The 15,859-nt window shown below is 41.0% G+C and overlaps 2 protein-coding genes across 2 annotated transcripts in view; one reads left to right on the top strand and one right to left on the bottom strand.

Annotated features, from left to right (window-relative positions):
* ZNF699 (zinc finger protein 699) overlaps positions 1-15,859 on the bottom strand; it is a 171,901-nt gene that overhangs the window by 76,090 nt on the left and 79,952 nt on the right. The gene's annotated exons all lie outside the window — the stretch shown is intronic.
* On the top strand, positions 11,972-12,910 carry LOC110593801 (olfactory receptor 7D2). The gene has a single exon (XM_021705185.2). The coding sequence runs from the start codon at positions 11,972-11,974 to the stop codon at positions 12,908-12,910; it is 939 nt and encodes a 312-aa protein (XP_021560860.2).

Here is a 15,859-nt window from a genome sequence, read left to right as displayed (position 1 = left end):
GGACATGAGGTGCAGTGGGGCTTGGAGAGCCCCGTCCAGAGCCAGGGATTTCACTTGATTGGGGCGGGCTTTTCATCCCTCCGCATCCCTACCTTTGTGCCAGGAAAGCATGCAAGTGAAAGCTTTGGCCCGCCCTCTTACCTCTTTGCCAAAGCAGTTTCTGAGCAATGCTAAGGGATCACAGTGGAATTGCTGAAGATTTGGGCTCTGTTACATTAGCTTCTCCCAATGGAAGACAAATAAGGGCAGAGAAGCAGGGACCAATAGCTAAGCATCGGGGCCCAGGGCCAGAATGACACCCGGTGTGGCCCCAGGGTATTTCCTTCTGACACGGGAGAGGCGAGGTTGAGGTGAAGGGCACAGGAGGGTTCTTTGGGGCTGAGTTCCCTCACTTCTCATTAAATAAATTGCCGTTTTGATTATCTGTTTCTGGAGACTCCCGACCCCCTGTCAAGGGTCAGGGAGGTGATCTTTTCTGCCCTGTCTACCCAGTGGGAACAGAGTTGGAGCCCCATGTAGGATCCGCACGCCCCCCCCCACACACACACACAACATACACGCATATCCTCCAGCCCCACCCCTAAGTCCCACACTGGCACACTCCTAAAATATTCCTCTCCCCTTGGGCGTAGCCTCCAGGGTACACAGCTTCCCTTAGGGAATTTCTCACTCCATCTCATTTCTCTACAAATCTAAGGATCAAAAAACATCTTTGGTCGAGTCTTTTTTTTAAGATTTTATTTATTTATTCATGAGAGACAGAGAGAAGCAGAGACAGAGAGAGAAGCAGGCTCCCTGTGGGACTCATCCCAGGACTCCCGGAATCATGACCTGAGCCAAAGGCAGACGCCTAACAACTGAGCCACCCAGGCGCCCCAGAATCATTCTTTTAAATGTTTTTTTCCAGTATGATCTCATTTATATAAAGGCCCAAAATGGACAAATCAAAACTCCGGTGATGGACATCAGAATAGCAACAATCTTTGATCGCTTCTCGGCCTTTTGGCTAAGATCAAGTGCAACGATCTTTGGGGAGTAATGTATGATATTTCTGGGGTGCTGGTAACGTTCCGTAGCTTAATCTGGTTGGCAGTTATGTAAGTATGTCCACCATGAACATTTCATCAAGCTGTATATACATATGATTTGTTTACTTTTCTGTTTGTTATATTTTAATGAAAACATTCACTTGAAAAATTTCCAGGATACATCATTAGGTCCAACATCTCCTCTTCAGCAGCAGAATCATTATTCCTAGACAGATTTCAAGGATAATTTTGATTGCATTCCTTAGTAATAACAAGATGCAGTTCATAGCTAATTTTTGTAACGGGACAACACGTGTAGGCAATTAATAGTAAACATGAACACTCATCGGGGGCACCTGGGTGGCTCAGTCGGTTAAGAGTCCAACTGTTGATTTTGGCTCAGGTTGTGGTCTCAGGGTCTTGAGATCAAGCCCCGCATCCTGGCTCAACACTCACTGGGGAGTCTGCTTGAGATTCTATCTCTCTGCCCCTTCTCCCGCTCGTGCTCTTTCTCTCTGAAATAAATAAATAAAATCTTTAAAAAAAAAAGATATTCTCACTTGTGTGATATGGAGAAGGAACACTAATTTCCATAGGATCATCATAATAAGAAACTGATAAAATGATGTCCCCCCCTCAGGGAATGCCGTATGTCAGTTAAAGTGTTTGAAGTAGATGAATGGAGTTTCTAAAGAGACATAAAACACAGTGTTGTGGTCAATGAGTAAGTTCCCAGGGCAATATGTGTGATATACTATTTAGGTGAACTTTAGGTGGTTTTTAGGTAAGCTTCTGCAAAACCTGTTTATGGATACATAAATCAAGAGTGACATTACGGAAACATTGACAGGAAAATATACCCAACAAACTCATGGTGTGGTAGCTATTGGGGGTAAGATATGCAGAGGAATGGTAACGTGTAAAAGTACCAAGAAAACTCAGATTTTACTGGTAATAATTTATTTTTTTTAATATTTTTGTTTGTTTGTTTTATTTATTTATTCATGAGAGTCAGAGAGAGAGATAGAGAGAGGCAGCAGCAGAGGGAGAAGCAGGTTTCCCGCCTAGCAGGGAGCCCGATGCGGGACTCGATCCCAGGATCCTGGGATCGGGACCTGAGACGAAGGTAGACGCTTAACCATCTGAGCCACCCAGGCGTCCCACTGGTAATAATTTAAATCTCTATAAAATATGAGTTCTGAAGCTAATATTAATGAGTCAATACTTTTTTATTTTTTTGAGAGTTAATACTTTTAATATAGGTAGTAGATATTAATGATAGTCATAATATGTGATATTAATGAAAATTTTCTAAGTGTTGAGCGATATCCTCAGGTGGTGTTTCTCAACTCTGGATGTTAGGACCATCAAGAATCTCATATGTAGAAATTCTGATTAAATTGGTTCTAGGCTGAAGCTAGTGGCAGTGTATTTTTAAAATATCCATAGGTAAAATAATGATCAACTAAGAATGCGAACTGCTGATCTTTTTTTTTTCAAAATTTTATTTAAATTCTACTTAACATACAGTGTAATATTGGCTTCAGGTATTTAGTGATTCAACAATTCCATACAACACCTGGTGCTCATGATAATAAGTGCCAGCAAGTGCCTGCTGATCTATGCGATTTCTTTTTTCTTTCCTTCCTTTCCTTTTTTCTTTTTTTTTCTTTTTTCTTTCTTTCCCTCCTTCTTTCCTCCCTTCCTGATAAGCTCCTTTGTGTTTCGTTTTATCTTTTTTTATGATTCATTACTTTATATTTTTAGATCCATTAGATTGTAAATTTTAAACTACTTTTTACGTTAATCTATAATCATTAAAAATGATTTATACCCTGGCGCCTGGGTGGCTCAGTTGGTTAAGCGACTGCCTTCGGCTCAGGTCATGGTCCTGGAGTCCCGGGATCGAGTCCCACATCGGGCTCCCTGCTCAGCGGGGGGTCTGCTTCTCCCTCTGACCCTCTTCCCTCTCGTGCTCTCTGTCTCTCATTCTCTCTCTCAACTAAATAAATAAAATCTTTGAAAAAAAAAGATTTATACCCTAAAGTTTGTATTTTAGCTTAAACATAAGCATTCATTTATTTCATTTTTGTTATACAATCAAGGCTTTTTATTTAAATATGGGTTACTAATGGGAGATTTACATCTTCTCTTTATCATAAACCATACCTACAAAACATTGTATGTGATTTATGTTTTTTTATTATGTGATGTCACCATACAGTACATCATTAGTTTTTGACGTAGTGTTCCATGATTCATTGCATAAAACACCCAGTGCAATGAGCACTGGGTATTTATTATCTTTTAATTGAAGTTTAATTAATATATAACATTATATTAGTTTCAGGTGTACAACATAGTCGTTCAAAATTCCATGTTACTCAGTACTCACCGAGGTAAATGTAATCACTACCTGCCACCATACAACATTATTATAATATAATTGACTATATTCCCTATGCTGTACTTTTCATCTCTGGGACTTATTTATTTTATAACTGAAAGTTTGCACCTCTTAATCCCTCTTATCTATTTTACCCATTCCCCCACCCCACCCACCACACCTCTGACAACCACCTTTCTCTGTATTTAAGAATCTGGGGTTTTGGGCGCCTGGGCGGCTCAGTCGTTAAGCCTCTGCCTTCGGCTCAGGTCGTGATCCCAGGGTCCTGGGATCGAGTCCCACATCGGGCTCCCTGCTCGGCGGGAAGCCTGCTTCTCCCTCTCCCACTCCCCCTGCTTGTGTGTCTTTCTCGCTGTGTCTCTCTCAGATAAATAAACACTTATTTGGTCTGTGGATTAGAAATAAACACTTATTTATTTGAGAGAGCACACAAGCAGGGGAAGGGTAGAGGGATAGAAACTCAAGCCGACTCCCAGCTGAGCAGGGAGCCCAATGCAGGGCTCAATCTTACAACCCTCGGATCATGACCTAAGCCGAAATCAAGAGTAAGCTGCTCAGCTGTCTGGACCAACCAGGCGCCCCTACAAAGAACTCTTAAAACTCAACATTAAGGAAACAAACAACTTGATTTAAAAATGGGCAAATGTGGGCGAAAGACCTGAACAGACATCTCACCAAAGAAGATATGAGCATATGAAAAGATGCTCCACATGATATGTCATCAAGCAAGTGCAAATTAAAATGAGAAACCACTGGGCGCCTGGGTGGCTCAGTTGGTTAAGCAACTGCCTTCAGCTCAGGTCATGATCCTGGAGTCCCTGGATCGAGTCCCGCATCGGGCTCCCTGCTCGGCAGGGAGCCTGCTTCTCCCTCTCCCGCTCCCCCCTCTTGTGCTCTCTTTCTCACTCTCTCTCTCAAATAAATAAATAAAATCTTAAAAAAAAATAAAGCAGTTTAAAAAATAAAATGAGAAACCACTATGTACCTATTAGAATGATCAAAATCCAGATCACTAACACTAACTAACAATAGCAAATGCTGACAAGGATGTGGAGCAAGGGAACTCTCATTCATTGCTGGTGGGTATGCAAAATTGTACAGCTACCCTGTAAGAAAGTTTGGTGGCTTCTTACAAAACTAAACATATTCTTACATTGATCCAGCAATTACACTCCTTGGTATTTACCCAAAGGACTGGAAAGGACTTATGTCCACGCAAAGACCTGCACATGGATGTTTATGGTATCTTTATTCATAATGGCCAAAATTTGGCAACAACCAAGTTGTCCTTCAGTGGGTGAATGGATAAATAAACTGTGGGACATCCAGACAATGCAATATTATTCAGCACTAAATAGAAATGAGCTATCAAGCCACAAAAAGACGTGGAGGAACTTTAAAAGCATGTCACTAAGTGAAAAAAAGTCAATCTGAAAAGAGCTACATAATGTGATTCCAACTTCCTCCAAAAAGGATGCAGTGGCCTCAGTGGTGTACATAATGGTCACCCTCATGCTGAACCCTTTTATCTACAATCAGAGGAACAGGATCATCAAGAGGGTGCTGTGGAGATTCCTTAGCAGAACAGCCTAATTGCAATACCTGGGACATTTCTTTTTTTTTTTTTTTTTTTTTTTGGTCTGTGGATTAGAAATTATTGCAAAACAAGGAGTGCCTGGGTCACTCAGTCGGTTAAGTGGCCAACTCTTGATTTTGGCTCAGGTCATGATCTCAGGGTCGTGGGATCCAGCACTGTGTTGGGCTCCACGATCAGTGGGGAGTCTGCTTGAAGATTCCCTCTGCCCCTCCCCTAACTCCTGTGTGCTCTCTCTAAAATAAATAAATAAAATCTTTTAAAATATTTTATTTATTTATTTGACAGAGAGAGACACAGCGAGAGAGAAAGCACAAGCAGGGGGAGTGGGAGAGGGAGAAGCAGGCTTCCTGGGGAGCAGGGACCCCGATGCAGGGCTAGATCCCAGGACGCTGGGATCATGACCTGAGCCGAAGGCAGACGCTTAACGACTGAGCCACCCAGGCGCCCCAATAAAATCTTTTTAAAAATTTATTAATTTTGGAACCTGAAATCAGGTGACCGATGTCTAGCAGTTCTTTTTTTTAACTTGTTTTGTTGGTATGGTAACATATATGTATGTCTGTATGTATATGCTATATATAACATAAAAGTTACCATTTTTAGTCCACAGCTCAGTGGCATTAAGTACATTCACACTGTTGTGCAGCCACACCCACCATCCGTCTCCAGAACTTTCTCATCTTTCCAAACTGAGACTCTGTCCCCATGAGGCACTGACCACCCGCCCCCTCCCCCCGCCTCACCCCTGGCTCCCACCATCTACTCTCTGTCTCTGTGAATTTGACTCCCCTAGGAGCTTCCTATAAGCAGAGTGATATAATACCTGTCTTTTCGGGAGTGCCCTATTTCACTTAACACAATGTCTTCAACGTTCATCTATGTTGTAGTGTGTGTCAGAATTTCCTTCCTTTTTTAGGCTGAATAATATTCCTTGTGTGTATACACCACATTTTGCTTATCTATTAATCTGTCAATAGATACTTGGGTTGCTTCCACCTTTTGGCTATGTGAATAAACTGCTGTGAACATGGGTGTATAACAGAAGTTTTAAAGCCTTTTTTTCCCGGATCTGATTTGGTCAGCTACATGTGTGGCTTGGAATCTTACACACAAAATAAAGAGAAAGATTTTTAGATGGATGATAAAACAGATTTTTTTCAGTTATCAAAATTTTGTCAGGAAACTATCAGGAAAAGACTAAAAAGGATATTTTTACCATGAAAATTTCAACTAAGCCACTGAACAATTGCCCACAGTCTGAAGAATATCAGAGAACATTTGATTCAAAATTTGAAAAAATGCAAATGCTTCTCTTTAACTGAGTCTTGCGGTATAAGAGACCCTGTCCAATTAATGCTTGGATACACCTTGTCTCAAAGAATTTCTAAATTTATTAAGAAATGTGTTCCATTCATAGCCTAAAAATATGAATTCATGTCATAGGTTTTTTGAATCTTGCTATAGTGGAGTTTTGCTCTCTAAGACTATTTACTAAAAGGGATGAAGAAATTTCCTGTATAATATTTAGAGTCTTGTGGTTATGGTTCCAATGGCTGTTAGATTACACCACTGAGATTATAAATGCTCATTAAGTTACATATATGTGGTGGAAAGCTATTTATACTTGTTGACAGGAAATTGCTTCTACTTACTAAAGTGGTGTTAATAACACATCCGACTTTGATTTCACCACTCCAGTTTTTACTCAAGAAATTAAAAATGATACATTTCACTTACAATTAAGAGTAAATATTTATAAGATAAATTATTTATTCATTTAAAAAAAATTTTTAAGTGGGTTCCATGCCCAGTGCAGGGCTTGAACTCGCAACCCTGAGACCAGACCTGAGCTGAGATCAAGAGTCAGACACTTATTCGACTGAGCCACCCAGGTGCCCTTGATTTATTCACTTAAAAACATGTGGCAGAACTTGTTTTTATGGTAAATCATGGAATATCAGTTTAATTTTCTACAATCAACTGGAGTGTTTTCTTTGTCATTTAAACATTTTCTCACATCCAAAATGAAAAAAACACATGGTATTACCCTCCCTCTATAGAGAGCATTCTTGACAGAGGAAGAGGTCACTTTCCTGCACTCAAGAGGTCAATTTTCTCACTGCCAAGTCACCCCCAAGTCCAGTACAAGTAGACTCCTCCCCACCCCTCCACCAAATTGCTCTTTCTGTTATTTTCCATGCCATGTCAGTAACTCCAAAGGATATTGTTCAGCCTTTATTACTTGACCTAGTATCATCATTTTACATGGTTGACCCTCCCTCTCCTGAAATGGGACTTTGTTTATCTACACAACACGTTCAACACCATGTAGCCTATGCAGTCACAAAAGGGTCACAAGGGATTCACTGAGACAGGTGAGCTTTCTTTCTTTTGTGTTACTTTGAGACAGATCCTAAAGTACTGTGGCTACAGGGAGATGGGTCTTTGCAGCAGCAATGCATCCCTGAGGGGGAACCTCTTTCCCTCCAAGCCAAATCCATAGTGATGAAGCTCTTCCAAGAAGGAAGAAGCCCATGGGGGCAGAGAGATCCATCTGGCTCCAAAGCTGCCTTCCTGGAAACAGAATTAGCACACACGGTTCCATTCTGCCATTTTCTCATTACCCCAAAGGAGCTGAATGACCTGAAGAGTAGAAGATCAGAGGAACAATTTATTTAATGAGAAGCATGAGAAATCATCCCCTCAGGGACTGGAGAAACCATAAATACTTCCCTAGCATCCTCACCCATAGTTCAGTGACACCTGACTAGGAGAACACACCTGGGCCTCTCAGGGACATGACCTGGGGACAGGTTCTGTCTCCCTGCCATTCTCTGGTATAGAGTCTGTCATCAGCATCCAACAGAGGAGAAAGAGGTTACACAAACATTTCTTTATGCAATGGCAGCCAACTGAGTCACACCGTCCTAGTGAGTACTGGGTATGAAAAGGAGGACTAAAAATCAGTTGGGGGAAGGAGGTTATAGGATCGATAATGACTCATGACCCCCCCCTTTTTTTTTTTTAGCTTCTGGAATTTATTTCCCTGGTTATGTCTTTTTGGATTCCATTGCTACTATTTTCTGTCACCCCCAGCTCTAATGGGCCCTCATTCTGGAAACTAGTAACTTCCACAGTGTCACTGTTGGTACTCCCTCAAGCCGACTTTTCTAACCCACCTGCTCACAACTTTGTTGTGCGTCTCTGGTGTAGTAGTTCTCAACTAGTCGTTCCTGGAGCAGCCACCACCGTATCTCCTGGGAGCTTGTTAGAAAAATATAGTCTCAGTCCCTGCCCAAGACCTGCTGACAGAAACCCGGGGGGAGACTCAGAAATCGGTTTTAGCAAGTCCTCCAGGTGATTCTAATGCATGCAATAATTGAAGAATCTCTGTCCAGCAGGATATCTCCTTCTTCACCCCACCGCCATCATGACTTGGTTTCTACTGGGTTGTATATACTCTGTGATTCACGAAACATGTACTGAATGCCCACTCCATGCCAGGTGTTATCTATGTCGTCACTGCAATTGTGAATAGACCTCTCTTATCTTTCCTAATGATTGTTTACAGATCCATAAGAAGCTAATGACACTGATTCGTTCTAACTTCAGCGGGCAATCACATCAGCAGCTGATAGCGACCAGATTTGCTTTTGATTTCCTAATATTGTATCTCATTCACTTTTCTGTCTTATGGCATTTCTTTTTAATTATTGGAAACAATGTTAAATAATTATAATAGCAGGCATCATTACCTCTTTCTGCTTTTTGTCTGCTTGTTTTGTTTTTTAGGGTTTAATAATGGGTCTTGGATTAACCGTTGCTTTAACATAGCTATTCTTTATCACCTTTTGGCAGTATCCTTCGATTCCATGTGACTAAAATTTTACTCTGTTCCCTTCCCATCGGTAACTTTTAGATTTTATTAAATGTATTTTGATTTGTTTGGAAGCTGTGTTATTTTCTGCATCGATTAATTCATGCTTCATTTTACTCCTTGTTCAGTTTGTTGCTTCTATAGTCAGAGATCAACTTGTAGATTTCTGGTTTGTAATATATGGGATCATTTTTGGTTTCAGTCTTTATTCCACTTTCCATGCTCTTCGAGTACAAAGCATGGGAGATATGAGGAAAAGTAGATTTTGTAACTTGTGATCTGAACTTGTGTGGTTTATGATTCAGTGGTAAGAGGGACAGATATTAATCAGATAATTTCATAAGTAAATGTGAATATAGTTATGATTTGTGCAGTGAAGAAAAATGCAGGAGACTATAAAGGCATGGATTAGAGGACTACACTTGGTGGGCAGGGAGGGCTCAGGAAAGACTCCTCTGAAGAAGTGATGTTTCATCGGAGAAACAAGGACAGGAATGATCACGGAGAAGACAAAGGCATGCAAGAGCCCCATCAGGGAGGGCAGTACTTCACAGGCATGGCTGGGGGAAGAATCACAGCATTTTTAGAATTCCTAAGAAGGCCAAAGTGTTGGTGCTTCGAAAGTGAAAGGCTGGTGTAGGGGCGACTGGATGGCTCAGTCATTAAGCATCTGCCTTCAACTCAGGTCATGATCCCAGGGTCCTGGGATCGAGCCCCCACATCGGGCTCCCTGCTCAGCAGGAAGCCTGCTTCTCCCTCTCCTACTCCCCTTGCTTGTGTTTCCTCTCTTGCTGTGTCTCTCTCTGTCAAATAAATAAAATCTTAAAAAGAAAAGAAAGGCTGGTGTAGTCCTTAATAAGACTGGGAAGTCAGAAGGAACCAGCATATGCAGGCAAGCATGGAAAGGATGTTAAAAGAAAGAAAAACCTCAGACCAATCTCCCTTGTGGACACTGAGGCAGATATCCTCAGATGAAAACCCCTTCCAGAGATTTGTGTTTGCTTCTGCCTGACACCTAGAATACAATTCATCCAGGACCACTTTAGACTAATTCCTCTGGCTGAGTTTTCTAGGGGAGTGTGAATGTAGGCTCTAAATCTGTGAGTGGTCACCTCACCTGCAGTGTTCTTAGAAGTTTGACTCTTTCCTGACAACAATCTATCCATCCATGGATAGATTTTCTTCTTTTTTTTTTTTTGACTGGGCATTGTGTGAAAATGCTACTTTTTAACTTTTAATTTTGACCTCATTTCAGATTTACAGAAAAGTTGGAAGAACAATATAAATAGCTCCTATGTATATCCTTTACCAGATCCCCCAGATGTTAAATTTTACCATCTTTACTTTTTTCTTCATCCACTTTTCTCTCTTCCTTTTCTTCGTGTGTGTTTTCAGAACCATTTACAAGTAAGTTACACTGCAAATATGGTACCTCTTTACCTCTAACTCTTTGGTATTCCCTAAAAACAAGGACATTTTCCTCACATAACCACAGCACAAAGATCAAAATCAAGATAGTAACATTGATATAATACTACTATCAAAATTACAGAACTCATTCCTATTTTGACATTTATCCTAACAATGTCATCTATAGCAAAAGAAGATCCAGGATCATGCATTTCATTCAGTTGACATGTCTCTTAAGATTCCTTTCATCTGGAACAGTTCCTAGACTCTCTTTGTATATGATGACATTGGCATTTTTGAAGGGCACAGGTCAGAAATTGTGTAGAATGTCCCTCATTTTGAGTTTGTCTGATGCTCCCTAGTCTTTAGATTGAAGTCCTGCATCTTTGGCAGGAATCTCACAGAAGTAACATTGGGTCCTTTCCAGTGCCTCCTACCAGGAGGTACATGATGTTGATGTGTTCCATTTTGAAGCTCCATGACCATCCAACAGGACTATTATAAAATGGATGCTTAAGATAGGTGATTAGGATAAAAACAGAGAGGGAGGGGCGCCTGGGTGGCTCAGTCGTTAAGCGACTGCTTTCAGCTCAGATCATGATCCCAGGGTCCTGGGTTCAAGCCCTACATCGTGCTCCCTGCTCTGCAGGAAGCCTGCTTCTCCCTCTCCCACTCCCCCTGCTTGTGTTCCCTCTCTCGCTGTCTCTCTCTCTGTCAAATAAATAAATAAAATCTTAAAAAAAAAAAAAACAGAGAGGGAGGCAAACCATGAGTCTCTTAACTCTAGGAAACAAACTGAGGGTTGCTGGAAGGGAGGTGGGTCGGGGGATGGGGTAATTGAGGGATGGGCATTAAGGAGGAGACTTGATGTAATGAGCACTGGGTGTTACATGATGCAGATGAATCACTAAATTCTACCCCTGAGACTAATAATATATGTTAACTAAATTAAATTTAAATTAAAAAAAATTTTTTTAAAGATAGGTAATTAGGAATTCTAGACTCCATTCTGTAGGATTCCATTTTACTTCTGTTGTTATAAAATGGATTTTTTTTTCAGTTTTTGGAGGGCTTTTTTGTTTTTATTTAAATTCCAGTTAGTTAACATACAGTGTAATATTAGTTTCAGCTGTATAATTTAGTGATTCAACACTTTCTTTTTTTTAAGATTTTGTTTATTTATTTGACAGAGAGAGAGAGCAAAAGCAGGGGGAGCAGCAGAGAGAGAGGGAGAAGCAGGCTCCCCGCTGAGTAGGGAGCCCAATGCAGGGCTCAATCCCAGGACTCTGGGATCATGACCTGAGCCAAAGGCAGATGCTTAACCGACTGAGCCACCCAGGCACCCTGGTTTTCCTCTCTTTTTCCACTATGATTGTTTGTTTTTTTCTTAAATTCCACATATGAGTGAAATCATATGGTATTTGTCCTTCTCTGGCTGACTTATTTTGCCTAAGATGGGTGGTTGGCATAAAAGACTCCATTTTTTCAGATTTTACTTATAAGTGAAAGGAGACCCAACACTTAGACACAATGACTGACTTCACAAATAACTTGAGTGAAAAGCATGGTCAATATTTTTGTTACATGGAGTGTGCCAGTTTGCTGCTAATTCATGTTGTTCTTGTCTCTTCCTTCATAGATATATCAGGTACATGGAAGCAGGAAACCGAACAGAAGTTTTAGAGTTCATCCTCCTTGGGGTCTCTGAGGATCCAGAATTACAGCCCTTCATATTTGGGCTGTTCCTGTCCATGTTCCTGGTCACTGTGCTCGGGAACCTGCTCATCATCCTGGCCATCTGCTCTGACCCCCACCTCCACACCCCCATGTACTTCTTCCTCTCCAACCTGTCCTTGGTTGACATCTGTTTCAGCACCACTATAGTGCCCAAGATGCTGGTGAACATCCATACAGAGAACAAAGCCATCTCCTATATGGACTGCCTCACACAGGTCTATTTTTCCATGTTTTTTCCTATCCTGGACACTCTACTCCTGACTATAATGGCCTATGACCGGTTTGTGGCCATCTGCCGCCCCCTGTACTACACAGTCATCATGAACCCACGCCTCTGTGGCCTGCTGGTTTTTGTGACCTGGTTCGTTGGTGTCATGACATCTCTTCTTCACACCTCTCTGATGATGCATCTGAGCTTCTGCCGAGATCTTGAAATTCCACATTTCTTCTGTGAACTGACACAGATTCTCAAGTTGGCCTGCTCTGATACCTTCCTGAACAGTGCATTGATATACTTTATGACTGGTGTGCTGGGTGTTTTTCCCCTTGTTGGGATCCTTTTCTCCTACTCACAGATTGCTTCATTGATAAGGAAGATGCCTTCATCGGGCGGAAAGCAAAAAGCATTTTCCACCTATGGGTCTCACCTCTCAGTGGTTTCTTTATTTTATGGAACAGGTGTTGGGGTCTACTTCACTTCTGCAGTAACTCACTCCCCCCAGAAAGTCTCAGTGGCTTCAGTAATGTATACTGTGGTCACCCCCATGCTGAACCCCTTCATCTACAGCCTGAGGAACAAGGATGTGAAGGGGGCTCTGGGAAGGCTTCTCAGTAGAGCAACCTCTCGTCTGTGATGGATCTCTTGGCCCCAGGACTAAGAAGTTTTATGGATCCCAAAGGCAAAAATTTTGATTCTAAAGTTTACTCTTGAATCTTGTAAACCCTCTTTCACCTAATCCTGAAGGAGCTATGACTGCACTCCCCTCGTTTTTACACACTTTTAAACAACTAACTTCCACATAATTTATCTGATGATCTTTCTGCCCTATCTGTTGTCCAAAAAGTATGTCCTTGATCTTTCTTACTTCCTCACTGGTGAGTTCTAACTTGGATTTGGAGCATTTACTTTAGCCTTGTTATCTCAAATGTTGGTGGAGAATGCTTAAACTATTGATCGTTCATTCACCTTAACTTATTTCTATGTGTTTTGTTGTAGGTTTGTGTTGTTCATGTGCATGTATTACCAACAGTGTTTTGGGGTTTTTTTACTGGATAAAATATGATTAAAATACATAATAAAATACAGTCAGTGTTTTAGTACTTATATGGTAAGCCTATGCTAACTTCTTTCTACTATCTTATGTAATCTTCCTCAATGGGAAGGATTACTGTCTCCATTTTATTTTATTTTTTTTTAAAGATTTTATTTATTTATCTGATAGAGAGACAGCGAGAGAGGGAACACAAGCAGGAGGAGTGGGAGAGGGCGAAGCAGGCTTCCCACTGAGCAGGGAGCCCAATGTGGGGCTCGATCCCATGACCCTGGGATCATGACCTGAGCCGAAGGCAGACGCTTAATGACTGAGCCACCCAGGTGCCCCTACTGTCTCCATTTTAGAGGTAAGGAAATTGAGAATCTAAGAGCTTAAAAATCTTCCCCAAAGTTGCAGAGGGAACAAGTGGCAAAACCAGGATTCAAATCCAGAACTCTGACCCTGAGCCCATATTCTAATAACAAGCTGCCCAGATTTTCACACGGATTTCAATGTGTACAATTTGAATCGGGTATTTTATTGCTTGGTTGACAATATTTCTGGTTATCCTCTCCTATTGGATATCCAAAAGAATGGTATTTTCTTTCTCCCTTGAAGTTAAAGGTGGTAATAATATGTTTTGATGTGTCCGATAAAATATGAGTGGAAGTGATGGGTCCCTTCTAGACTAAAACAGTTGAAGAGCTGGTACGTTATTCTTCATGTTCACTCTTCACTTGATACGGCTATTGAGGAATGAAGGCATCACAAGATCCAAAGAGTTTAGAAAGCTGACCAATATGTGGAGGACTGTCCTGGATGGTTGCCCAAGTTGGTAGATACTTTTCAAGAGAAAGAAATAAGATTTTTGTTTCATTAAATCAGTAATATTTCAGTTCTATTACGCACACTGTTGCTGTTTTCAACAATAGAATCTAACCTACTCTGACTGTTACATATCCCAAAGCTGGAAATCCAAATTTGAGAATTTTTCTACTCTGATGATTTTTACTGTCATGCTAAGAGTAAGTCTGAGATCTCCTTTTTCATTCCTCTGTGATCCTTCCAGTCTTTTTGGAGAACTTTAATTCAATTTCACATTAATACTTATACACACATATATATACACATATACATACATGTTAATTTATACATGGCCTACATCCTTGAAAGAGGAGAATTAATTTATTATTGTACCAGAAATGCTCTCTCTCTCTTTTTTTAGAGAGAGTGGGGGGAGGGACAGAGGGAGAGAGAAAGAGACAACCTCAAGCAGGCTCCATGCCTAGCACATTAGCCCAATGAGGGACTCGATCTCACAACCGAAAATCATGACCTGAGCTGAAATCAAGAGTCAGACACTTAACTGACTGAGCCACCCAGGCGCCCCCAGAAATGCTCTTTAAATAGAAGGTAAGTTCCTCTGAAGAAGTAATCCTTTCTACAGTAGACTTGGAGTCCTGTGTAACTTGATGAGACTGGCACTAACCACTTACAGGACTGTAGGAGGTATCACATTGTCTAACTGGACCGCTTAAGAATATTAGTCTAGTTCCCAAAATAGTAATTCGAATAGGGTTTTTTTTTTTTAAGATTTTATTTATTTATTTGAGAGAGAGAGAATGAGAGACAGAGAGCATGAGAGGGAGGAGGGTCAGAGGGAGAAGCAGACTCCCTGCCGAGCAGGGAGCCCGATGCGGGACTCGATCCCGGGACTCCAGGATCATGACCTGAGCCGAAGGCAGTCGCTTAACCAACTGAGCCACCCAGGCGCCCTCGAATAGGGTTTTTAACATACAAAATCTCATTCCTTTAGTGTCATAATTCACAATCTCCTTCCAGTATGATATGTGATATCTCTGATATGACACGATATAGATTGTGATTTTGTATCATATTGTTAATATTTTTGTCTATGTATTGTAACAAACAAATTTTTCAACAGTTCTTTCCTATAGTTCAAATTTATATTTTTATTTTTAAAATTTACTTTACCAATGATGTATTTCTGTTCAGTGGGATGTAGAGATCTACTCTTCCCAAATGAAAAACAACTTTGTTCTCACACTTTATACTAGTCCTTCCTTTCCCACTGACTTATAAAGGCACCTTTTAATTTTCAAATTCTCAAACCACATTTTCTACCTATTCTGAGGTCAGGCATCTGGTCCAATTCCAGCTCTGCCATTTGCAAGTTGGTCAGCTTCTCTCTACTTGTGTTACTCATCTCTGAAATAGAAACGATAGGGGCGCCTGGGTGGCTCAGTCTTTAAGCGTCTGCCTTCGGCTCAGATCATGATCCCCGGGTCCTGGGATCAAGTCGCACGTCGGGCTCTCTGCTCAGAGGGAAGCCTGCTTCTCCCTCTCCCACTCCCCCTGCCTGTGTTCCCTCTCTCGCTGTGTCTCTCTCTGTCAAATAAATAAATAAAATCTTAAAAAAATAAAAATAAAAACAATAACACATGTCAGGGGGTGCTGTTCATATTAAATGAATAATGATAAAGACTATGGGGTTTACTATTGGTTTTGTTAGTAGGTTTTACCGACACC

This window comes from Neomonachus schauinslandi, chromosome 1 (genome assembly GCF_002201575.2).
Source record: "Neomonachus schauinslandi chromosome 1, ASM220157v2, whole genome shotgun sequence".
Classification (NCBI taxonomy): Eukaryota; Metazoa; Chordata; class Mammalia; order Carnivora; family Phocidae; genus Neomonachus; species Neomonachus schauinslandi.
This window is presented reverse-complemented; position numbering and strand designations above follow the sequence as displayed.